General features: G+C 37.5%; 1 protein-coding gene across 2 annotated transcripts in view; it reads left to right on the forward strand.

The window, feature by feature from the left end:
• Positions 1-2,685: 2,685 nt before the first annotated feature.
• The window catches only part of NAV3 (neuron navigator 3), a 392,378-nt gene continuing 367,965 nt past the window's right edge, over positions 2,686-27,098 (forward strand). For both annotated transcript variants that reach the window (XM_010359591.2, XM_010359593.2), the window contains exon 1: positions 2,686-3,434. In XM_010359591.2, the coding sequence (XP_010357893.1) occupies positions 3,192-3,434 (243 nt within the window). In that variant the 5' untranslated portion in view covers positions 2,686-3,191. The remainder of the gene's footprint in view (positions 3,435-27,098) is intronic.

The following is a 27,098-nucleotide window of genomic DNA, read 5'->3' on the forward strand; positions in this document are numbered from 1 at the left end:
TATGAGTGCTCTCTTGCTCTTCCACTTCCATCACAGGGAAATGCAGCAAGAAGACCCTCACCACATATGCGCCCCTCAGTATTATACTTCCCAGCCTCCAGAACAGTAAGAAGCAGATATCTTGTTATTTATAAATTATTCAGTTTTAGATATTCTGTTATGGTAGCACAAATGGACTAACACAGTGGGTTCGGGATGAATACAATCATCTATATTTTTAACAAGCACTCAGCTCACCATCACATCTGCTTTGTTGAACTCAGTTTGTAAAACCTCATTTTGAAATTCATCTACAAAGTATCAGTGACCGTAAGCTAAATTTTTACTTTCTCAGTGCCTTTGTCTCCTAGGTCTCAAAATAGTGTGGTTCTTTTAAGATAAATTGAGATGACAACTCTTGGCACAAAGCACATTTTTTATAGTTAAGTTAGTTTGGTTTTGTTGCTTTTGGTGGTAGATATTATTGCAAAAAATTAGTTGACAGTGGCTACTAATACCAATCTTATATTTCAGTCAGAGTGAAAGATATTGCCTAATATGCAAAAGGTATTTCAAAGTGAAAAGACGTCTTATTGAATGTGAACCCTTTTTTTTTCGATCTAATTGTTCCAGGAATTACAATACATTCTCCTCCAACATATGTTTCTAAAATACCAATTAGCTCATTTGTAACTGGCAAATAGGAATATTATACTAGTATAATGTAGAAGTTGTATAGCTTTATATACAATTTATTCTAGGCAAAGGGAGGCAGAATAGTCAGAATAGAATTATAACCTTGGGTGGGCAAAGAAGTCCTCAGTTTGAATGTTGTATAGTCAGCAGGAGCCCTTTTGGCTCAGTTTTAAGAAAACGAAAAACAAAAGCAAAAATGAATGCCTGCATCTGGGGCTTCCTCTTCAAAGGGGCATGCCCCTGGCCTTGTGCAGCTCTTGAATATTTGCAGTTGCCCTGACCCTGTACCCATTTCAATGTCAAGCCTACTTGCTTGGAAAGTTTGCCTTCCAACCAGATTTCTTCCACCAGTTCTAGTTTAAGTATTGCCAACATTTAAACCCAATTTTTTCTTTTATGTAATTCTGGGTCACTTCCTTGGGTGGTCCAAATTATTTTCTGAGTTGCCAATATTATTTTTGCTGGCAATATACTCCCAAAGTTGCATATGTTTTGAGTGGTCTTCCTAGAATCAGTTTTTCCCACAAGTTCTATTATGTAGGTGCTGTTTTGTTTTGCATTGTGAGGATTACAAGTTGCATATGTCTTCTTATGAACTAAGCCTCATTTTACCAACATGAACCTCTCCAGCTCTGTATTATCTTATAGTTTCTGAAAGTTATAATGTGTTGAATGGTTTGCAAACTGCAAAATAACTTACTTCCTCAGAGAGATTATTTCATTTCTTTGATACCACTAGTGTTGTATTTGTTTTGTATTATCCCATTGTGTAAAGCCCACTTGGCTTACTTTTTTTAAAAGTCGGCAAGACTTCTCACTTGCATTTCCTGTCTTCTATGCGGCATTAGCAGAACACATACATTTTATTTTAGTTGTTGGCTCTTTCATCTATAAATTACTGCCTCTTAGATAAAAGTACGTAGTGATTTAAAGACCTGGAAACAGTAGGCCAAAGATGACCATTTCTTCACTAAAGAAAGACATTTTCTATAAAAATGGTTATGATTTAATAATTTCCGTAATGCATTGTATCTATACTAAGTGTCCACCACTCATTTTTCTAAGATCTTTGGTTACATTATTACTAATTTTTATAACATTTGGTGAATGTAATTACTCTCTATATCCATTATCTGAGTGGAATCACTTTCAGAACAATAATGCATAGTACCTTAGATGTTTCCTTAAAAGTTTACCCATTGTTTATTTAAAGTTCCTGACGTGCTTTAACCAGAAATAGAACATACTATGATTATAATAAAATAATTCTATGGATAGAAGCATCATCATTCATTCTCACTGAGTATCTGTTTGGATACTTTTTAGAAGCTTGGGATTTTAAGTTGGACTTAATAAGCTTGAATAACAGTGTTATTTTCAACCATTTTAAAAGATGGGTTTATAAACTAAAATCATACATTCTTTCCCCATTTCTAGCTTCATCATTTTAGGCAAATTTTTCAGTGTCTCCAAGTCATAGCTATTCTTTCTTTAAAGTGAAGAAAATAAATATGCCTATACTTTGAGTCATTCCAATGATTAAATGTGATAATGCATAAAATGTTTAGCTCAGTAACTGCTTTGTAATACATTCCACATTAAGTATTAGCTTTGAATGTTTTTATAATCATGACTTATTCATTTTGGGAACAATGATTACTATAAATTTAGTGCCCTGCTCCCTGTGTTTACTCTATTTTCATAACCTAGGCAGCTATGGTCCGATGAATGATTTAACTGCTTTAGCTAGTTGCACTATTGCATGATTTTAGCCTGATTTCATGGGATGCAACAGAATGAGCATCGTGGCTCATGGCTGTCAGTAGTGAAAAATAGCTGGAAATCAGACAAACAACTTTATTGCTGAGATTGTTTCCGGGCTAAAAGTTCTTCCAACAGCTGTTTGTTTTGGCCATTAACATGTCCATTCTTTTTATTTTTTTCTGAGCTGAGGGAAATACAATTTTCTTTAAAAAGAGAATGCAGGCTGGCTATTTCTGAAATCAGGAAGAACCCCTGTCCTTCCACTGTTGTGGTCTTTTGGCTGCTCTGACAGTTGGACTGAAGGGCTTCTCCTTTTGTTTTTTTCTTCTTTTTCACTCTCCAAGTTCAGACTCAGACTGCTTTAGTGAGAAAAAAAAAACCTGAGAGCTGTCTAATCCTAAGAAGGAGCTTTGTAGCAGTTACCTTGAAGAAAAGTTTACTCCCCAAAGGAGTATTTAGTATTACTTAGACACTGAGTCACTGAACAGAGAGAGAGAGAGAAAGAGAGAGAGAGAGAGAGACAGAGAAATGAGAATGAATATGAATCCCAGCCAGCAAGAAAGAAAGATACTTCACTAAAGATGCAGAAAAGTTTTGCCTCTTCCTGAAAATTATATTATTAGTTTTTTAAAAATCAGGATGACTGCTAGTTTTGTTTAAAGTATTTGTTCTGGAAATACTAAAGTTGGAGTCTACCAGACCGAGGTTAGAAGCATTTTCTTTGGCAGCAAGAAGATAATTTTATAGAAGCCATGCCTGTTTTTGGGGTTGCCTCAAAACTGAGGCAGCCAGCTGTGGGGTCAAAGCCTGTGCATACTGCTCTTCCGATACCAAATCTTGGCACTACTGGGTCACAGCACTGTTCTTCAAGACCTTTGGAACTTGCTGAAACAGAGAGCTCCATGCTTTCTTGTCAGCTTGCATTGAAATCAACCTGTGAATTTGGAGAGAAGAAACCCCTCCAAGGAAAAGCCAAGGAGAAAGAAGACAGCAAGGTTAGTTGCTGAAGTTACCTGCAGACTTATATAGCTAAAATGTGCATTTCTTTTTAAGTGCTCTATAAAACGTGTTATGAAATTGGGAGTAGATGAGGAATACCAGCGTAAGGATGTAAGCAGTTACAATGGCTGAAAAGCTGAATATTTAGCTTATGTAAAAACTGTATTCTTAGTTTAGAGTTGTAAAAGTCATGATCAAAATTTTCTGAGTATGCATCTATTGTAATCATTTAGCACTACTTATTGATGAATGCCTAGTTAGTTCTAGATATTGCTCTATTACTAGTAACCATAATCAATCACAAATGTGATAAAAAGAGAACCTATTGTCATACTTACCGCGATGCATGAAAATAGGTACTTTCGAAAAGACATTTACTTGTAATAACACATATAGACACCATCGCTTTTCTCTAAATGTCATTTGCATTTCAAAGAATTTCTGTTTGAAAATTTGTATCCTAGGCTGCTTAATTCATTGCAATATGAAGGAAAATGAAATGCTGTTTTCCATGATACTGCACATTTATCTGAATTCTCCCTTGTAAACTGAAACTCTACTCTTTTATTTATTACCGATATCCTTTTCAGTCATTTAGTTTATGGTATTTTGTGAGTCGCTGCTTAGCTCTTGGTTTCCAAAGCATACTGTGACCGTTTCCTTCAGTCACGAATGCTAGCATGGCTCTGAGGCTGCTGAACTTCATGGGGATTCATTTGTACCTTGATAAGCGTCACTTTTGTTTTGTGTAATTTTACTTCTATAGGTACATATTAGGTGTATATATTTATGGGTACATATTAGGTGTATATATTTATGGGTACATATTAGGTGTATATATTTATGTGGTTCATGAGATATTCTGATACAGGCATACAATGTGTAACAATCATATCAAGGAAAATGGGGTATCTGTCGCCTTAAGCATTTATCATATCTTTGTATTGCAAACATTCTAATTATATATTCTTTCAGTTATCTTAAAATATAGAATAAGTTATTGTTGACAGTAATCATCCTGTTGTGCTGTCAAATACTAGATCTAATTCATTCTATCTAAATGTATTTTTGTACCCATTAACCACCCACACTACCCCCGCCCCTTGCCACTACCCTTTCCAGCCTCTGGTAACCATCATTCTACTAAGCATCACTTTTTAATGCAGCATTAACTATGATGTCAAGCTTTCCAAAGTCTCAGCCTCATCTCTGGCTTCTTAGGAAATATTTTGGTTTTACTCTGCTATCCAAATGTCAGTTTAAAATAATTTAAGGAAAAACCTTTATATAAAAATCAACTCTAGAAGTGAAAAAGAAAGCCACTCCTTTTTCTACAATGCCCATCCCACCTTCACCTGTTCATATCCTTTAAGCTTCATCCCAGATGAACTTTGTTCATAAAGTCTTTGCTAGCTATCTCTTCCCCACCATTCCTCTTTCCCAACTCTTTGTCTGCAGAAATGCTTGTGTATTTTAATTATCTGGATAATTTCTTTTAATTATCTGGATAATTTATTTGTATCTCCACTAAGTTGAAAACGTATAGAAGGCGGGTCTCGTATCTTATCCTGTGTTCCAGCTGTCTCCCTGTGCAATGCTTTATGCATGATAAGAATTAAACAGTAGTTGGATGAATGAATACAGGGATTTATGAATCAATGAATGAATAAACAGTTATTTTGAGGAAGATTCAGTTAAGTTTGTTCATCTTTTGGGATCATTTTGAAACGGGAAGCGTTTCCTTCTCTCCCTCACAGGGCATGTGACAGCAGGAGTGGCTTGCTTCTTCAATGCCCTGCTGCTCCGACCTCTAGGGGGATCATGCAGATGGGGGCAGGTTGAGGAGCTTCGACCCCACAGCAGCATCTAGGGTTGAGTATTTACAACTCCTGAAGCTCCAGTGGGCGTGTGTTACAGTGTGTCCTTTTAGTTTTGCAGTCTGAAGGTGGCTTGTGTTAATCAGCTCAATTAGACCCTCTGCCTTATTGCAAGGACAGAGGGCTTTCTGTATCCTGGGTTCTTGCCTTGGTGTACCGGAAAAAGTTGAGTCATATGTGGGCTTGGAGGATGAGTGCAAGGTTCTATTGAATGGTGGAAGTACCTCTCAGCAGATGGATGGGGAACCAGAAGGCGGAGGAAGTGGAAAGGTGATTTTCTCCTGGAATTGGGCCGCTCAGCAGCCAGACTCTCCTCTGACCCTCCTCTGACCTCCCCGGCTAGATTCCCCTTAGGTCCACGTCGTTCTGCGGTCGATGGCCTGCCGGTGTCTGCAGGTGCCTATCGGTGTGCTCTTCTGCTGGTGTGTTCCTCTTGACGTCCAGCCGCTTGTGTGTTCTTCCGCCAGTGTGTTCCTCTCGATGTCCAGCCACTTGTGTCTCTGCCTGCTAGGGTCTTGGGGTTTTTATAGACACAGAATGCGGACGTGGTGGGCCAGGGTGGTCTTAGATAATGCACCATTTGGGCATGAAAACAGAAATGCCTGTCCTTACTAGGTCCATGGGCACAGAGCCAGGGGTGGAGCCCTAGCCAGGGACCCCATCTTTCTCTACCCAGCACTTCCCTGCCCGCTTCCCATATCAATTTTATCTATAAAACAAGGGGTTTGGAATGGATATTTGTGGAGTTCTATGTCTAACAAAGCATTGTCCATGCGAGAAAAATCAGTTAAAATAAATTTTTTTTATGGGTTTATAGTTCTCAGTTCAGTGTGAACAATTCAGAGTAAAAAGCAGGGAAATGTAAATTATCAACAAAAGACTAAAAATATTTAACTTTTTGCAAATAATTAAAAGAAATGTCATAAAATTCTATTCTATTGTTCTGTGTATCCACAAGTCTGTATGGATTCAATGGAAAGAATAGAGAGACACATTGTCTCTGCTGACCATGGCTATCTTTTCTGCAGGTTCCCTGAAACTTCCACTTTGCTAAATGACCTTGGCCTAGGATTTGAGCACTATAAGCACTGTTTTCAATATAATTTTGGTTGATCTCTTTGGTTAGCAAACATATTAATCAAACATCTGATATTCCAATAAGCCTCTGTGGTAAGCAACGTTGTATTTATAGGGATGTTTTCACCATGCCACTTATCAGATTAAAAATGTTTTCAAACAAATGTAAAGAATGCCTGGTCAGCAGTTCAGAATATTTCTAAATGTTAAAAAGAAGTATATGTAGATTTATTTTAGCTTTTGAAAGATAAAAACCAGAACTGAAGTAAATAGCAAAATCGAACAAGGTAGTTATATTAGAGAGAATTAGACTTGGCCGCAAAAGCACAAAAATCAACATAACAATAGTGTAAAGAAGATAGAAGTTTATTTCATTTTCATATAAAGGAAATCTGGAGTTGAGCAGTCCATGTATGGCTGGTAGGGAGACTTCAGGAAGTTGTCAGGGAACCAGGCTCTATTTTGGTTGCCATCATCCATTTGTGGCTCACACCTCACAGTCTTGAGTAGATAATTGCAGTCCACTTAATTAAAAAGATGCACCCTGTTTTATTAAATATTCTTGCACATTGGCCTAGTTATAATTCCAAGGCCTTACCTTGCTGCAATGGAGACTGGAAACTGTAGTGTTTGTTCTAGGCAGCCATGTGCTCAGCTAAAAATTATGGGTTCAATTTCTAGAAAAAGATACCATTGATAGTACCCACAATAGATGACTGTCATTAAGAAACATTTATGTGGGGGTACTCTGCCAGTTCTTGTACCAAATAGTTTTATGATCTGGTTTGAGAGAACAAATTTACATATGACAGTGTCAGAAATGTGTGTTCAGTTGTCATTCCCTTCACCTATTGTTTCAATTAATGCAAACACCATCATTCCAGTCATCTAATCCCGAATTCCTAGACTAATACCCGGTAAAGTACATCACCATTTCACATCCCGTAACTTGCCAGAAATTGAGAATTTTGCTTTGGTATTATAGCTTGGGTTAATCTTCGTCTGCACTAGCCCATCCTTTGATGGCCTTTTAAAGTTTTCTATCAATTATTTCAGTGATTCCAAATTGGTATCCTCTCCTCCTGTGTCTCTCTACCTTCATCCATGCAACACATTCGTCATCCTGCTTAAGAAGAAAACTTTATTTGCTTCTCATATCTCATAGTATCTTCATTCAGGCATTCTTGTCTCCCACTTGTCACTTTCTCTATTTCTATCATAGCTCCATCTAGCTACTACATCCCAGATGTCTTCTTCCTGGGTATCCCAATTTCTTCAGAATGTTTAGTCCCACTGTCCTTTAACAAATAAATAATACTGGTTCCAGACTCTATGTCATATGCAGTTGGAAAATCCTCCACAATATTTCAAGGGCTTATGTTTTCCTTAGCTATATCTTGTTCTGATTTCTTTCTTATCTCAAATTTTCTAATCTCTCTCATATGGATTTGTTTTTCCATTCTTCCTGGGCATACACCCAAATGAAGAACAGAGTCACTTTGCCTGGGAACCTTTACTTAACTTTCTGGAGGTTAAGGTTAAGAAAGAGTGTTCTATTTTGTCACAGCTCAGCAAACAACATCCAATTAAGCATTAGACATCCCTGTTCATGAAAGTTTCTTGGCCATACTTACTGTGGAGCACTCCCTGGCTTTTACTTCTCAACCCCCAGTCTCCTTCCAACTTGGTCTGCCACCTTTCTTTTACTCCTATTTTCATTTCCAACTTCTTTCCAGTCTTGGGCTCACTCATTCCTTCCCTCTCAGATTACTTGTGCAAACTCAAGATTCTGTTTTCATTATTATAGAAAGCAATTATTTTTTGAGGACAAGCCTTGTATCTTATAAAAAAATTTTTACTTTATTCTTAAAACATTTCAAAGACAGTATTATAATCTACGTTTACAGAGAAATAAACAGAGAGAGTAGGAGTCACACACAGAATCACACAGTTAACTACACCAAATCCAAAATTTGAATTCAAATCTGTTCATAGGAAGACTTTTTTTCTATGTTATTTTATTTATACTTTCTCTTAATGATGTAACAGCAATATTTTTTCTAGGTTTACCCTATCATCCAAATCTTACCCACTATTTAAGATTATTTCAAAAGTCGAAAGTATAGACAAATTGCTGTGGATGCCATAAAGAAGGAGAGATTACATCCGCTTGGGGCAATCCAAAGAAATTTATTGGAAGAGTAGAGGCATTTATGTCCACGGTAGAATGTATGATTATTTAATTCCTATTCACTCTGCCAGTTACGGCCACCAGGGTAGGAATTATTTCCTTGCTATTGTGTTCACACAGGGCTGGCACTAATGCTTTGAAAACAGAAGACATACAAAAACATTAGTTAAAATGAATATTTAAAATAAATATAACTGATAATATAGTCAGGCAAATATATTGTATAAATAGTATTGCTAATGTGGACAATTATTTTGCAGAATGTTAGGACTGAGAGAAATCCTATATGAATGGAGCATTCAGAAAAGACTGAATTTTTGAAATTTAATGAGCAGATAGGACTCAGATATATAGAGTAAAAACATTCTTTTGAGGAAAAGTGATGTAAACTTTCCTCAAAAGTTTAAACTTTCAAAGTTTACATCACTTTTCCTCAAAAGGGAAGTAAACCACTGTAATGAAGCATAATATTTATGGAAAACAGCAGGTAAACAATAGAGAAAGATCTTATGTAAGAATGAGACCAAATGACACTGGTAATGATATTTACAAGAAATCGTTGCAGAGAGGGTCTAATATTAACTAATGTTTAGAGACTGGCTGTATGTCAGGTACTGGGCCAAACTCTTCATAGAGTATTCCATTCAGTCCTCACCATAGCCTTATGGCATAGGAATTATTATTCTTCCCATTTTACAGATGGAGAAACTGCAGCTTAGAGAGGTTAAATTACTTGCCAATGTCTCAATGCTAGAACGTGGTAGAATAGAGATTCAAACTAAGGCTGTGTGGTTACAGAAGATATTATTCTTAACCAATAAACTACACTGCAACAATAAATACTTCTCCCAGGGTTAGGGAAAGAGAAGGAGGACTACTGATTGACTTAGTTAATAGTAGGGTTTGTTTTAGGTGTTAAAGTAGCATTGTTGGTGAAGTGTAAATCAATCAGTGGTTGTGTGAAGTGCCTAGAATTATCAGGAGAAGACAATTAAGTTGACACATGGTCTCTACTGAATTGCTTGAGTAACAGAAATAAATAAAAGGAACCCCATGATAGAAATATAGCAGCAGATGTCAATAGAGTAGATCACTGGCTCTGGTCTCCAGCTGTTTCCTTCTTGGAGAAGCTGCCTGATTGCTGAGGACTGTCAATGCTCCTGTTGCCTTGCTCATATGGTAGCATTTCCAGAGCTGGCCAGGCCTACAGCTGCATAGGTCAGCTCTTGGGTCCCCAGATGATTCTGCTTTCCTTGTCTGTTTCTGCTGTGCTTGCACATTTAGTTATTTGTATTTAAAGAAACATGATTATTTCTTTTTCTAGTTATAACTCTGCAGGTTTCACAGTTAAACTGTATGGCCATTTTAATTGTTTTTGCTTTTGTGGTAGCAATGGTCAGAGAATGTTGAAATAATGCTGGAATTTTAACATTTTCTCTACTGACAGAAGGCTCAGCTTTTCATTATCGTACATTTATTGCTCTTAAGTAACAATTGGTAGAAACGGGGCCATCAATATTATTGTTTATTATTTTACTTCATGCCTTAGTGTCTTTAAAGGGTTATATTTCATGCTTTGAACTAGAAATTATTAAAATTGTTGATGCTAATTACAGGATTAAATGTTACTGAAAATTTCATACAACTTTTTAATTTTTTTGAAAGTTTCAATATTTTGTGTATATTTGATGCCAATTTGCCAAAGATATTCTTCTTAGTTTCTTTTTCTTGTATATCATAGACATCTTTCTTTCATTTAATAAAAACTAAGGATCTAAATATGTTGTTTATAGAAACATAAAACCAATAGATATGTCATTAATTTTCAGGCAAAATAATTGCTACGTTTGGTATTTATGCTATCAAATCACCAACAATTATCCATATCCAATTTTGATCTTGAAAAATTAAGTGGTATAATTAAAATAACATTGTATTAGGAGCTCAAATTTTGAATTAAGCTTCTGCTAGATCCTACAAGTGTAAATCATTTAAACTCTCTGGACTTCAATCTCTGTACCTGTAAAAAATGAAATGAAATGAAATGAAATGAAATGAGGATAATAGTTCCCTATAAAACTTTTCTAAGAGTAACATTTTTATCTCCTCCCTTTCTCTCTCTTCTTGATTTTGTTCCATCAGTTAGCCCATTTCTCATATTGTCAATGTCTTCAGCCCCAATGCATCATTGGACCAGGATGTTTCAGCCCTGGCATCAGTGACATTTAGAACTGATAACTCTATAGTAGGTATAGAGATGGGGTCTGTTATGAGCAGTGTAGGATATTTGGCAGCATGCCTTCCTCTATCCACCATGTACCCTCCAGGTTTCACAGTTAAGCTGTTAAGTACCAGTGGCATCCTTCAGTCTGGGAGAAAGGCAAAATCAAACACAGCTGAGAAATGCTGCTTTAGAATCAGCTTCCAATAACGCTTTTTTCTTTACTAACTTAAATCATAGTAATAACAACAATAATCATTTTCTTCACCATATATCAATCACTCTATATTTCCTATTTCACAGAGACATTTCTTGAAAGCATAGTTTATGTTCATGGTCACTGTGTCAAGCTTTGCATTTGCTTTACTTTTCTTGATCTTTGACTTCTGGAAAACTCTCACTTTTGGAATACTCCAATATTTACTAGCAAAATGACTTTGGCAAGGCAGTTAATACTGAAGTCTCAATTTCTTCATCTTTAAAATATGGATAATAATGTAAACGAGCACACAGAGTTTTTGTGAAGATTAAAGAGATATTGCACATAAACTATATGTCAACAGAAGGACTAATACATAGTTGGTGGTCAACATATATTACCTACTAGTATTATAATATTATAAAAGTATCTGATACTTTCATATAAAAATGGATAAAATTAAGAATTGGTAGTAGAATAGAGGAAGCAGTGATTAATTCTCTACAGGTGGGAAAAGTAACATTTCAACCAGGTCTTGAAGGCCAGGCATGGTGGCTCACACCTGTAATCCCAACACTTCGGGAGGTCGAGGTAGGCAGATCACCTGAGGTCAGGAGTTCGTTGAGAGCAGCCTGGCCAACATGGTGAAAACCCATCTCCACTAAAAATATAAAAATTAGCCAGGCGTGGTGGTAAGTGCCTGTCATCGCAGCTACTTGGGAGGCTGAGTGAGGCATGAGAATCACTTGACCTCAGGAGGTGGAGGTTGCAGTGAGTGGAGATCAAGCCACTGTACTCCAGCCTGGGGGATAGACCAAGAATCTGTCTAAAAAAAAAAAAAAAAAAAAAAAAAGGAATGAATTTGATTTAGTCAAGTAAATATGGGACAAAATGCGCATATAGTATAGAATAGCATTTACCAGGCTATGAAATAGTGTGTTGTGTTTATAAACCTGCAGATTACTCATCAATCTTAGGATGTAGGATGCAACCAAGAGAGATGAGGGTGATTCAAGGCAGTGGGAAAATGGGCATTAAATGCCACTGTAAAGAGTTTGGAATTACTCTGTACAGAATGGAAAAGTATGCTAAATATCAAAGTGACATGATTAAGTTCATATTTTGAAAGCTGACAACAAAATAAAATATATAAAGAGCCAGTAAATGGGTGGGGAACATTTCCAAAATACAGATGAGGAGAGTGTGATGGAGCAAGGTTTTGACTAAAGCACCAAGAGCGATGGAAGAGGGATAAGTCTAGTAAAAGAGGCTATGGATGTTTGGATTAAGCTATGAATCATCAGCAATCCAAAAATTCTATGTCTTGGAGGATAAATACATTTTCTTCACTCAGAAATGTACAGTTTAGTTGGAAGTGATAATTTGTGTGAACCGGGTAGCAAGTAGTAGTTAAAACTAAGGATTATTACTAACACTTTTTGAGTGCCTACCATATATTGGAAGCCTATACCCAAGCCATAATTCCAATCAAACAGCTGTAGCAACTGATCTCAGAGAGATGCTAGGGCAGAGCTGGCAGGCCAACCTAGGTCTGTTTGACTTCCCTGTCCTTACTCTCTGAGTCTCCCTCTCTGATGTTTCCTCACAACAATATATAGACAACCAGCAGTCAAAATCAATGTTATTCTTTACTGTCTTTGTGGATACTGAGTCACATAATAGGAAAACAAAGAAAATAATAAATTCTTACCAGGAGCACTGAATTGATCTTGGACAAATTTCACTTTGAACTCTTCCTTCTCTACAGATTTCACTGTTACTTCATTTTTCTGTAAGAAGTGTTTCACTTTGGATTACTAGTTACTGGGACTGATAGAAAAATTTGATATCTGTGGTAGAGTTCATTAATTGGTTACATGGCAGGACCTCCCCACTGCAAATCACAGAATTATTTGTTAAAATGTGTTGCAATTCTGCCCGGAAAAAAGTCACCAGATGAAAGAGTCATGTAAAAATGTAACATTTTCCCAGTGTAACAATATGATGCCACCTCCATAAATGAAAAGCAAAAACAAATAAATAGAAACTATGGGCAATCTCTTCTGTTTGCTATATTTTGATATTGTAAAGAACTTTTTTGTAAAACTGAAAACCTGGGGTGGACAGGTTCAAAATTTTTCGTAATGAAATGTGACCAAGCAAATTTTATATGCAATCAAAATGGCATTGCACTCGTTAAGGTAATGCTAACTTCTATAACAGATACAACCTAGGTCTCAGTGGCTTAACACAATAGAAATTTATTGTCCACTTTTTTAATGGTCTCATATAGTTAGGGGTTAACAAACTATGGTCCATAGGCCAAATCTGGCCTGGTGCCCATTTTCCTAAAGTCAAATCTTGTTGGAACACAGCCCTGACGCTGGTTTATGCGTTTCCTGTGGCTGCTTTTATCCTATAATGGCAGAGATGAGTAGTCACAATAGAGACTACGTGGCTTGCAAAGATTAAAATATATACTAACTAGCCATTTATAGAAAATGGTTGCTGACACATATATATGGTAACAAAGAAACCAGGTTCCCTCCAGCATATAGTTTCATCATCTCACCTCTAGCCAGCCATCAGTGAAAGAGAGATAATCGAGGATTGCATAAGAGGCTGGGATTTCCACATATCACTTCCGCTCTATTTCATTGGTCAGAACTCTGTCAGATGATAATACCCAATTTCAAGAGAGACTAGGAAATATCATGTATCTGTGTACCTAGAAATTAAGGGAAATAGTTTGGTAAACTATTAGACAGCATATAGTTAGCTAGAAACTGGCTATTTAGTCAGATGTTCAAGATTAAGCAAAAATTCACCATATACAAAAATAGACTAAGGTGCTCAGATTGTCAATAAGTTGTCCAGAATTAAAAGGATATATCTTTAAAAGCAAAACACTGAAAAAGAGAAGAACCATAATGACATTCAAGTTACTAAATAAAGATCTTGCCATTAACCCAGCTTTTAAAAGTAGACCAGGTCCACATATATACATATACTATATAAAAAACTGACTGTGGTCTGTTTCCCACCTTAGGATCTTTCTAGCTAATTTTAATTTCTTCTGTTCCAACCTGCTCATCCAGTCTCACATCCTGAAAGCAGGTCTCTCTCTTGGTCCTGCACCCTTACTTCTACTTGCTTCAGTACCCTGTTGTTAGCATTATTTTCTTGCTGGACCTGGAATCTCTCCGTCAGAGCTGGGAATCAGAAAGGCCAATGCCATGTACGATCTGAATTCTAGAAGAGAAGTTTAGCAAATCGTGTGAAGTCAAGTGTCCAACAAGAAGGAGGCATTTGCAGGATTCTAGATGATGCCAAATAGGTGACTGCATAGTTGTGTAAGGAAGTGTCCTCTCTCTTGGCTTGGAGGTATTGTGAAACTTCTGTCAGCTCATTGCAAATTGGTTCCTAGGGGCACGGAGTGGGAATGTGTGAATGGATCATTGGAAAACCCAGCATCAAAAGAAGAAACTCATATTACAATCCTTTCAGACTGTAGTAAGCACATATAAAGAATATTACACAGAACAACCTCTTTTTAAATGCAAGGTGAATTTCTAAGGCAATTTGTCTGTAGATTTAGTTGTGGTATAAGACTATCTGTATCTAGGTTTCTCCTCTTTAAGAGTGTTCACTGTTTAGCTTCAGCTTGTATCAAGTTAAATTTCTCACTTTTTAGACTTAAAAATGTGCAGATTATATATTTCTCTTTATTATCCCTGAATGCTCACATCTTTCATATAAACTTGCTGTGCTTTTTTTTTTTTTTTTTTTTTTGTGGACAATTTATTGAATTTCTACAGGGTGATATTTTTGCCAGAACTTTTTTTTTTTTTTTTCTTCTTTTTTTTTTTTTTTTTTTTTTTTTTTTTTTTTTTTTTTTTTTGTTATACTTTAAGTTCTAGGGTACATGTGCATAACGTGCAGGTTTGTTACATATGTATACTTATGCCATGTTGGTGTGCTGCACCCATCAACTCGTCAGCACCCATCAATTCATCATTTATATCATGTATAACTCCCCAATGCAATCCCTCCCTCCTCCCCCCTCCCCCCTCCCCATGATAGACCCCAGTGTGTGATGTTCCCCTTCCCGAGTCCAAGTGATCTCATTGTTCAGTTCCCACCTATGAGTGAGAACATGCGGTGTTTGGTTTTCTCTTCTTGTGATAGTTTGCTAAGAATGATGGTTTCCAGCTGCATCCATGTCCCTACAAAGGACGCAAACTCATCCTTTTTTATGGCTGCATAGTATTCCATGGTGTATATGTGCCACATTTTCTTAATCCAGTCTGTCACAGATGGACATTTGGGTTGATTCCAAGTCTTTGCTATTGTGAATAGTGCCGCAATAAACATACGTGTACATGTGTCTTTGTAGTAGACTAATTTATAATCCTTTGGGTATATACCCAGTAGTGGGATGGCTGGGTCATATGGTACATCTAGTTCTAGATCCTTGAGGAATTGCCATACTGTTTTCCATAATGGTTGAACTAGTTTACAATCCCACCAACAGTGTAAAAGTGTTCCTATTTCTCCACATCCTCTCCAACACCTGTTGTTTCCTGAATTCTTAATGATTGCCATTCTAACTGGTGTGAGATGGTATCTCATTGTGGTTTTGATTTGCATTTCTCTGATGGCCAGTGATGATGAGCATTTTTTCATGTGTCTGTTGGCTGTATGAATATCTTCTTTTGAGAAATGTCTGTTCATATCCTTTCCCCACTTTTTGATGGGGTTGTTTGTTTTTTTCTCGTATATTTGTTTGAGTTCTTTGTAGATTCTGGATATTAGCCCTTTGTCAGATGAGTAGGTTGCAAAAATTTTCTCCCATTCTGTAGGTTGCCTGTTCACTCTGATGGTAGTTTCTTTTGCTGTGCAAAAGCTCTTTAGTTTAATTAGATCCCATTTGTCAATTATGGCTTTTGCTGCCGTTGCTTTTGGTGTTTTAGACATGAAGTCCTTGCCCATGCCTATGTCCTGAATGGTACTACCTAGATTTTCTTCTAGGGTTTTTATGGTATTAGGTCTAACATTTAAGTCTCTAATCCATCTTGAATTAATCTTCGTATAAGGGGTAAGGAAAGGATCCAGTTTCAGCTTTCTACTTATGGCTAGCCAATTTTCCCAGCACCATTTATTAAATAGGGAATCCTTTCCCCATTTCTTGTTTCTCTCAGGTTTGTCAAAGATCAGATGGCTGTAGATGTGCGGTATTATTTCTGAGGACTCTGTTCTGTTCCATTGGTCTATATCTCTGTTTTGGTACCAGTACCATGCTGTTTTGGTTACTGTAGCCTTGTAGTATAGTTTGAAGTCAGGTAGCGTGACGCCTCCAGCTTTGTCCTTTTGACTTAGGATTGTCTTGGCAATGCGGGCTCTTTTTTGGTTCCATATGAACTTTAAAGCAGTTTTTTCCAATTCCGTGAAGAAAGTCATTGGTAGCTTGATGGGGATGGCATTGAATCTATAAATAACCTTGGGGAGTATGGCCATTTTCACGATATTGATTCTTCCTATCCATGAGCATGGTATGTTCTTCCATTTGTTTGTGTCCTCTTTGATTTCACTGAGCAGTGGTTTGTAGTTCTCCTTGAAGAGGTCCTTTACATCCCTTGTAAGCTGGATTCCTAGGTATTTTATTCTCTTTGAAGCAATTGTGAATGGAAGTTCATTCCTGATTTGGCTCTCTGCTTGTCTGTTGCTGGTGTATAAGAATGCTTGTGATTTTTGCACATTAATTTTGTATCCTGAGACTTTGCTGAAGTTGCTTATCAGCTTAAGGAGATTTTGGGCTGAGACGATGGGGTTTTCTAAATATACAATCATGTCATCTGCAAACAGGGACAATTTGACTTCTTCTTTTCCTAACTGGATACCCTTGATTTCTTTCTCTTGCCTGATTGCCCTAGCCAGAACTTCCAACACTATGTTGAATAGGAGTGGTGAGAGAGGGCATCCCTGTCTTGTGCCAGTTTTCAAAGGGAATTTTTCCAGTTTTTGCCCATTCAGTATGATATTGGCTGTGGGTTTGTCATAAATAGCTCTTATTATTTTGAGGTACGTTCCATCAATACCGAATTTATTGAGCGTTTTTAGCATGAAGGGCTGTTGAATTTTGTCAAAAGCCTTTTCTGCATCTATTGAGACAATCATGTGGTTCTTGTCTTTGGTTCTGTTTATATGCTGGATTACGTTTATTGATTTGCGAATGTTGAACCAGCCTTGCATCCCAGGGATGAAGCCCACTTGATCATGGTGGATAAGCTTTTTGATGTGCTGCTGAATCCGGTTTGCCAGTATTTTATTGAGGATTTTTGCATCAATGTTCATCAGGGATATTGGTCTAAAATTCTCTTTTTTTGTTGTGTCTCTGCCAGGCTTTGGTATCAGGATGATGTTGGCCTCATAAAATGAGTTAGGGAGGATTCCCTCTTTTTCTATTGATTGGAATAGTTTCAGAAGGAATGGTACCAGCTCCTCCTTGTACCTCTGGTAGAATTCAGCTGTGAATCCATCTGGTCCTGGACTTTTTTTGGTGGGTAGGCTATTAATTGTTGCCTCAATTTCAGAGCCTGCTATTGGTCTATTCAGGGATTCAACTTCTTCCTGGTTTAGCCTTGGGAGAGTGTAAGTGTCCAGGAAATTATCCATTTCTTCTAGATTTTCTAGTTGATTTGCGTAGAGGCGTTTATAGTATTCTCTGATGGTAGTTTGTATTTCTGTGGGGTCAGTGGTGATATCCCCTTTATCATTTTTTATTGCATCTATTTGATTCCTCTCTCTTTTTTTCTTTATTAGCCTTGCTAGCGGTCTGTCAATTTTGTTGATCTTTTCAAAAAACCAACTCCTGGATTCATTGATTTTTTGGAGGGTTTTTTGTGTCTCTATCTCCTTCAGTTCTGCTCTGATCTTAGTTATTTCTTGCCTTCTGCTAGCTTTTGAATGTGATTGCTCTTGCCTCTCTAGTTCTTTTAATTGTGATGTTAGAGTGTCAATTTTAGATCTTTCCTGCTTTCTCTTGTGGGCATTTAGTGCTATAAATTTCCCTCTACACACTGCTTTAAATGTGTCCCAGAGATTCTGGTATGTTGTATCTTTGTTCTCATTGGTTTCAAAGAACATCTTTATTTCCGCTTTCATTTCGTTATGTACCCAGTAGTCATTCAGGAGCAGGTTGTTCAGTTTCCATGTAGTTGAGCGGTTTTGATTGAGTTTCTTAGTCCTGAGTTCTAGTTTGATTGCACTGTGGTCTGAGAGACAGTTTGTTATAATTTCTGTTCTTTTACATTTGCTGAGGAGTACTTTACTTCCAATTATGTGGTCAATTTTGGAATAAGTGCGATGTGGTGCTGAGAAGAATGTATATTCTGTTGATTTGGGGTGGAGAGTTCTATAGATGTCTATTAGGTCCGCTTGGTGCAGAGATGAGTTCAATTCCTGGATATCCTTGTTAACTTTCTGTCTCGTTGATCTGTCTAATGTTGACAGCGGAGTGTTGAAGTCCCCCATTATTATTGTATGGGAGTCTAAGTCTCTTTGTAAGTCTCTAAGGACTTGCTTTATGAATCTGGGTGCTCCTGTATTGGGTGCATATATATTTAGGAGAGTTAGCTCTTCCTGTTGAATTGATCCCTTTACCATTATGTAATGGCCTTCTTTGTCTCTTTTGATCTTTGATGGTTTAAAGTCTGTTTTATCAGAGACTAGGATTGCAACCCCTGCTTTTTTTTGTTCTCCATTTGCTTGGTAGATCTTCCTCCATCCCTTTATTTTGAGCCTATGTATGTCTCTGCATGTGAGATGGGTCTCCTGAATACAGCAGACTGATGGGTCTTGACTCTTTATCCAGTTTGCCAGTCTGTGTCTTTTAATTGGAGCATTTAGTCCATTAACATTTAAGGTTAATATTGTTATGTGTGAACTTGATCCTGCCATTATGATATTAACTGGTTATTTTGCTCGTTAGTTGATGCAGTTTCTTCCTAGCCTCGATGGTCTTTACATTTTGCCAAGTTTTTGCGATGGCTGGTACCGGTTGTTCCTTTCCATGTTTAGGGCTTCCTTCAGGGTCTCTTGTAAGGCAGGCCTGGTGGTGACAAAATCTCTAAGCATTTGCTTATCTGTAAAGGATTTTATTTCTCCTTCACTTATGAAACTTAGTTTGGATGGATATGAAATTCTGGGTTTAAAATTCTTTTCTTTAAGAACGTTGAATATTGGCCCCCACTCTCTTCTGGCTTGTAGAGTTTCTGCCGAGAGATCTGCTGTTAGTCTGATGGGCTTCCCTTTGTGGGTGACCCGACCTTTCTCTCTGGCTGCCCTTAAGATTTTTTCCTTCGTTTCAACTTTGGTGAATCTGGCAATTATGTGTCTTGGAGTTGCTCTTCTGGAGGAGTATCTTTGTGGCGTTCTCTGTATTTCCTGAATTTGAATGTTGGCCTGCCCTACTAGGTTGGGGAAGTTCTCCTGGATGATATCCTGAAGAGTGTTTTCCAACTTGGTTCCATTTTCCCCCTCACTTTCAGGCACCCCAATCAGACGTAGATTTGGTCTTTTTACGTAATCCCATACTTCTTGCAGGCTTTGCTCATTTCTTTTTCTTCTTTTTTCTTTTGGTTTCTCTTCTCGCTTCATTTCATTCATTTGATCTTCAATCGCTGATACTCTTTCTTCCAGTTGATCGAGTCGGTTACTGAAGCTTGTGCATTTGTCACGTATTTCTCGTGTCATGGTTTTCATCTCTGTCATTTCGTTTATGATCTTCTCTGCATTAATGAGTCTAGCTGTCAATTCTTCCACTCTTTTTTCAAGATTTTTAGTTTCTTTGCGCTGGGTACGTAATTCCTCCTTTAGCTCTGATAAGTTTGATGGACTGAAGCCTTCTTCTCTCCTCTCGTCCAAGTCATTCTCTGACCAGCTTTGATCCGTTGCTGGTGATGGGCTGCGCTCCTTTGCAGGGGGAGATGCGCTCTTATTTTTTGAATTTCCAGCTTTTCTGCCCTGCTTCTTCCCCATCTTTGTGGTTTTATCTGTCTCTGGTCTTTGATGGTGGTGACGAACTGATGGGGTTTTGGTATAGGTGTCCTTCCTGTTTGATAGTTTTCCTTCTGACAGTCAGAAGGACTCTCTGTTGGTCTGTTGGAGATTGCTTGAGGTCCACTCCAGACCCTGTTTGCCTGGGTATCAGCAGCAGAGGTTGCCGAAGATAGAATATTGCTGAACAGCGAGTGTACCTGTCTGATTCTTCCTTTGGAAGTGTCCTCTCAGGGGTGTACTCCACCCTGTGAGGTGTGGGGTGTCAGACTGCCCCTAGTGGGGGATTTCTCCCAGCTAGGCTACTCAGGGGTCAGGGACACACCTGAGCAGGCAGTCTGTCCGTTCTCAGATCTCAACCTCCGCGTTGGGAGATCCGCGGCTCTCCCCAAAGCTGTCAGACAGAGTCGTTCGCGTCTGCACCGGCTCCCGCTACTTCCCCTGTTGGTCTTCAGCTGTGCGCTGTCCCCAGAGGTGGAGACTACAGAGACAGGCAGGCTTCCTTGAGCTGCTGTGAGCTCCACCCAGTTCGAGCTTCCCAGCGGCTTTGTTTACCTACTTAAGCCTCAGCAATGGCGGGCGCCCCTCCCCCAGCCTCGCTGCTGCCTTGCGGATAGATCGCGGCAGACTGCTGTGTTAGCAGTGAGGGAGGCTTCGTGGGCATGGGACCCTCCCGGCCAGGTGTGGGATATATTCTCCTGGAATGCCTGTATGCTTACAGCGCAGTATTGGGGTGGGAGTTACCCGATTTTCCAGGTGTTGTGTGTCTCAGTTCCCCTGGCTAGGAAAACGGATCCCCTTCCCCCTTGCGCTTCCAGGTGAGGCGATGCCTCGCCCTGCTTCAGCTCTCGCTGGTCAGGCTGCAGCAGCTGACCAGCACCGATTGTCCGGCACTCCCTAGTGAGATGACCCCAGTACCTCAGTTGAAAATGCAGAAATCACCGGTCTTCTGTGTCGCTCGCGCTGGGAGTTGGAGACTGGAGTTGTTCCTATTCGGCCATCTTGCTCCGCCCCCTCGCCAGAACTTTTTATGTTATTATTTTGACCCATATATTCTTTGGATTCTGTTTCACATTTCTTTTCCCTTCAAAGCATCTGCTTTTTGTAGCTGTTTCTTCCTTTCTTTGGCTGGCTTTTTGATATCCACACTTCTGTGTTGCATTCCTCCATTAAATACAAGGTTTACTATTATCTCCAACAATATGTTCTCTCAGCTATTTTCTTCTGATTCCAGCTAGACCTATTGTATTACAAAAAAAGACTGCTGTTTCAGTAAATGTAAACCCTTTCAGTTACCACTTCAGGTCTGCACTGTGGACCCTAGGTAACTTTCCTCATCTTTGTTAATCATTGTGTGTGTGTGTGTGTGTGTGTGTGTGTATGTGTATCTTACAGGCATTATGGAAAATATATTTAGAAAAACAGATTGAATATACATTCCTAAAAAGAACCCAGGGTTCAATATTAAATTCCTATTTTTCTTTTTTAGGAATCTATATTCATTTTAGGAATTTTTTTAGGTTCTTTTTAGGAATCTATATTCATTTTGTCAGTATTTAATTCCTATTTAATATTACCTAGAAGCCACAGAAATGATTATAATGCATATTTTAAACAATAATAGCTTTTATTATAGATTTAGATGTAATTGTTTAATTTAGAACAGGTTGCCCTCTCTAATTGTGATGATCAAAAATATACCCAGACAAGGCCAATGTCAAACATCTCATAAAGGGTGGGGGGCATTGCCCCAGTTTACAGCAAATTTAGACCTTGTCTCGTTTGGAAAAAAAAGATTTAGTAGAATTAAAAGCATACAAAATATATAAAATTTCAAAACATATGCAAATAAAATGAGATTATAAGAAGAAAAGAACACTAGAAAAGGATAAAGCCAGAGGAAAGGCCAATACATAAATTTTTTGCTGTGCAATTCTGTACAGTGGCTAGGGGTTGCCTACACATTTGGATCTGAGCTGCTGAGCTGCTGATACATTAAGATTAAGTGAATGATGTTGCTTTAATCAGTGCATTTGTGCTGCTACGACAAAATACTACAGACTGGGTAATTTATGAACAACAGAAATTTATTTCTTACAGTTCTGGAGGCTGGAATGTCTAAGATCAAGGTGATGGCAGGTTTGGTGTCTGGTAAGGGATCACTCTGCTTCCAAAATGGCACATTGTTTCTGCATCGTCCACAGGGGAGGAATGCCATGTCTTCACACAGCAGAAGGCCAAGAGAGGGTGAAACCACTCTTTCAAGCCCTTTTATAGGGGCCTTATTCCCACCTATGAGGTCTCCAACCTCAGGACTTAATAATCACTTAAAGGCCCAACCTCTAAAGCTATCACATTGGTGATTAAGTTTCAACATATGGATTTGAAGGTCACATTCAGATCACAGCAATGCCCAAAGCATGAGCTAATATTTGGTCAAGAGATTTATAACTTTACTTGCTTCTAGGTGTGCAATAAATTTTTTGAGGTACATTTATAGGGATGATACGATGTAGTTTAAATAAAAATTTCCTCACTAACATTTTTATTCCAGATTTTAGCTATTGTTTTCTCCCCTCATCCCTCCATTCTATATAGACTTAATTTAAATTTGTATTTTAATGGTTCTATTAAATATTTTTTCATTGGGCTGAAAGAATATAATCATATACATATACCTACATATGATACATGCACATGCTTAGTCATCCTGTAATCTAAATATGTAGAGTATATGTTGCATACAGCATTACAGCAGCAGTAGTTAATATGAAATCACTGAACTTCTAGTCAGGTGGCCTGAATTGGAGTCCTTTACTCCAACTGTGTAATCTTGCATGTTTTTACTCAATTTTCTTGACTTTGGGATTAGGACAAGAATAGCAACCTCACCTAACTGTAGTCAGAAATAAAAGCATACTGTTATAGCATCACAATAACATTAAGAAATTACCTATCTTTTTTGGAAGCAGCTGATATCTACAAACACATAATTTTTAGCATGGGCTATTCCTGTTTTAGAATATCAATAAGCATAGAACTAAGGAGAAAAATTTACACATAGTTTTGTATAAATAAGTATATGTGTGTATATATATCTATGATATTCAATAGCTCCTGGCTCCATCTATTTTGATAAAATGAATCTTGTGGAATACAAATACACTTCCCATATTCAGGCAGTCTTATTTTGAAGAACAATAATCTTAGTAGTGATTTGCGGGATCTATCCCACAAATGTGTCTGTGGTTAGATTGGGGCTCAGTGCAGTCTGGCGCTGTCTTTAGAAGAGAGGACCACGTGCTCTTGGACTTTGACTAAGAGCCTGTAACATCCTAACATTGAATGACTTTATTTCAGATTTTTGCTACAACACTTAAAAGAACTCAAGTACTTTATTTCTTTTATTGCTGAAAGAAGCGTATCTACAAATCATCACGCTTTACTTCACCATTGTTGAATGTTTTTTCCTCCTACGTTTAAGTCAATTAAAAAAACACTGTGGAATAGATAGAAATTTTCTCATCCATTGAAGTTTTGGATATTAGTGATATCTTTTAGAGATTTTCTATTTTTTCATATTTTCATTAAGTTTGATTAGGCTAATACTTTTTTTTTTTTTTTTTTTGAGATTGGGTTTCACTCTTGTTGCCCAGGCTGGAGTGCAATGGCGCGATCTCAGCTCACTGCAACCTCCACCTCCTGGGTTCAAGTGATTCTCCTGCCTCAGCCTCCCAAGTAGCTGGGATTACAGGCATGAGCCACTGTGCCTGGCCAATTAGTTTAATTCTGTAAACATTAAGTGTACCAAAATACGAGCTTTAAAATGCAGTGCACTCCAAAAAGCACATAAAGATTACTGGTCTCTGAGCCTGATCTCCAATTCTGGTTGAATGAAGATTAGAGAGGAAAGGGACAGGCTTATGTAGCTGAGAAATTAATTCACTCAAGAGGTGATAAGCACCAAAAACACATCCAATACTAAATGATAGAGTTTCTGTAATGTCAGATCCTCCTCCAATAAAATCTATTAATAGAGATTCAGATTTTGTGTTTACTGCTTTAGGTATGAACTCTCTGATAATCCACTGTCAGGAGTTTATTCCCTAACAGTTAATTCATTTTGTGCTTGCATAATGAATGCATATTTAGAAATAGTGAGGACGATATATACAGGAAGTTAATTCCAATAGAAAAATCTCTTGACGGATAAATAAGAAAATGTTGGAAGAAGAAATGAGTTATCACACAGGCTGACTAACTGTACTGGTTATCTTCAGACTGTCCTGATTTTAGCACTCACACTCTTGTTTTGGAGATTCTTCAGTCCTGGGAAAACTGGGATGGTTGGTTACTCGAGTTATGAGTCAGATTTCCTTGATTTTCTCCTTAATTTCATTCTAGTTTTCTATGATAGTCTAATTATTCCATAGTTCTAATTATAAAATAGTTCTAATTTTATAGTAGTTGGAGATTTTATGTTTATCAATTTTTAAATATGTTATTGCCTTGTTTAATTAAGGATTCATTGTTAGATGCTGACAATTATCCATTTCAGATTTAATGGGAAATGTCCTTTCTTTAACAGAAATTTTTCAAATTAGAAGTAGCTTCTTTAGAGGTTTTAGTTATTCAAAGGAGAATGATTTTTTCAATGAGGTTCAAATATAAACATTTGCTCTTCATTTCTTTTTCTTACCATTTTTAACTAGTGTTGGCAATGAAAATAATACACTTTCCTTTTATGAAAAAGGCTTTGATTTTTCTATAAAACAAACATGTCTTAGTTCCATGAGTTCATCATCAGGCAATTTCCAACCTAAATCTTACAGGCCCTGAGTTGAATATAATGATATCTTGAGGTACTGCAGTGAATTTGTTTTTTCTATACCTTCAGAGACTACACACAGAGATCAAAATTTTCATTTCACTTCAACAGTATGCTTCTCCTCTGTAAGACAGACAGGATGTGGTCTAGGAGAAAGTCCACACTTTAACAATAGGCCATTGACAGAATGTTTGGGGAGTACAAAGAGGAAGAGAGCATCTGTCTACACCCAAAATTATCAGAGGCGTTTCTGTGTGTGAGAATCTTCTATTTCAAAAATATGTTTTTTAAGGTCACCAGTTTTCCTTCTCTGTTTTTATTGGATGAAGAAAATTGCCTTCAAGATAACAAAACATTTTAAATTCAGGGGAGGAATTGCATCACATTTTGTCTAGTTATCCCAGGCAGAAAATGAATTCCCTCAGGCACTAAACACATTTTCTTTAGCTCTTATGTATGATCTATGTGAATCAAGCTGAGAAAATGAAAAGGATGGGAAGTTGAAATCCAACTGAAAGCAACAGTGCAGAGGATCCAACAGGCAAGAAGTCCTTCTAGGAAGAATAAATGGAGAGTACCCCAGGTGCTGACTTTATCTACAATTAATTCTGTATAATATTTTCTCATTCATTCTGCATGAGCAAAGATGCTACACAGAGTGCAGGTATTACAAACACCACTATTTTTCTTTCTCTTCTGTAGCCTTGATCAAATGGTAGTTAAATTTTAATTAAATTTCATATTTCAAGGACTTGCAAGAAAATCCCTGATGTCTTAGCCTCATGTTTGTTCTCTGTATCTGTAGCTTGTTTTAGCTTTCAGAGGAAAGTTCTCGTATATAGCACTCTATCACAATGTTGACCTGTATGAACATCCAGCTAGTGCAGCTGCCATGAAGCTGAAAGGAGAGTTAGAATGAGTTCCCATGTCTGTCTTGTCTGTTACTTTCTTCTTTTGAATGCTGTTGCGTAAACCTTTTGTTCAAATGTCTTGCCACCTGGATTCTCTTGTGGATGTATTGCTTCTCTCTCCAAAAGACTTGGCAGAGGGTGCTTCCTGTTGTACAGCAGACTTATTTACAGAACACCTATAAAACCACAACAAGAATACTCAGAATATAAAAGATGACCTTCTAATGAATGTAGTAAAACTTCAGAACACATTCTTTAGCTAGGAGAAAGTGCTGCAAAGATGTGATTTAGGATGAGTAAGACCTAAGTCAAGGTGTGGGTCTTTCAGTTTCCACTAGAAAACAACACTTAGATTTCCTGGCAGTGTATTTTTGTAATGACTGTGGTTTCTTTTTGTAAACTGTGTCTCAGACAGGGAGGAAGAATGAACCAACTGGATTGTGTAACTTTATAAATAGAAACAGCCATGTTAAAATAACAAGACTGCTCTGGGTTAAGGCAATGAATTTTGCTACTAGCTGTAAAGCTAGGCCACTGAATGAATATAAGATCCATCCTGCAGAGTAACTTCTAAGACTTTCCCAAAACTGCTTAATGGGAAAAATCCATGAGAAGTACTCGCTCCCTTCTATTGTATTCCAAGTGTTTTACTCCAAATAAATCAAAACCTTTTCTCTGCTGGATATAGTCAAGTTGGAGACACAGAGGAACTTTGTCCTCCATTACAAATATTGAATAATGTGCTCATATCATTTTTAATACAGCACATAGTTTACTGAACTTTGGAACAGTTTATCCATCCTGGTAGTGGCATACAGGATAAAGAGGTAATTGCCTTATTATCTGTCGAACAAGATATATGCTATGTTTGCCGTAGGATCTGGAACGCTAAACGATTTAAATTTCATGATTGCTCTTTATTTTTGGAGGAAGGAACCCAGGTGAAAGCAGAGAAATCTCCTTAATGAGGATCAGAAAAATCAATATTTTCAATATGATTCCATGCAATTTCATATATACTTGAAAAGAGATAGTGCTGTGTTTACCAGGCAGTGAAAATTTATAGATCATGGCTTTTGAGTCTTTTGGGAACTATTGCATATTAGTGATGATTTCTTTTACTTTGGTGGCTAACCCTTCATAGACATTGTTGGCAAGCTAATCTTCCTGAACATAGCCATAATCTTGGCAATCATTCAAGGTTCCCCCAATGTAATTAAAATTGAATTTATTTAAACTCTTTAATTAAATTTCTTTAAACTTTCTTTAATGAGAAGTCAATTTGATTCGTGTTTATAT

The sequence above is a fragment of the Rhinopithecus roxellana genome, chromosome 10 (assembly GCF_007565055.1).
Source record: "Rhinopithecus roxellana isolate Shanxi Qingling chromosome 10, ASM756505v1, whole genome shotgun sequence".
Taxonomy (NCBI): Eukaryota; Metazoa; Chordata; class Mammalia; order Primates; family Cercopithecidae; genus Rhinopithecus; species Rhinopithecus roxellana.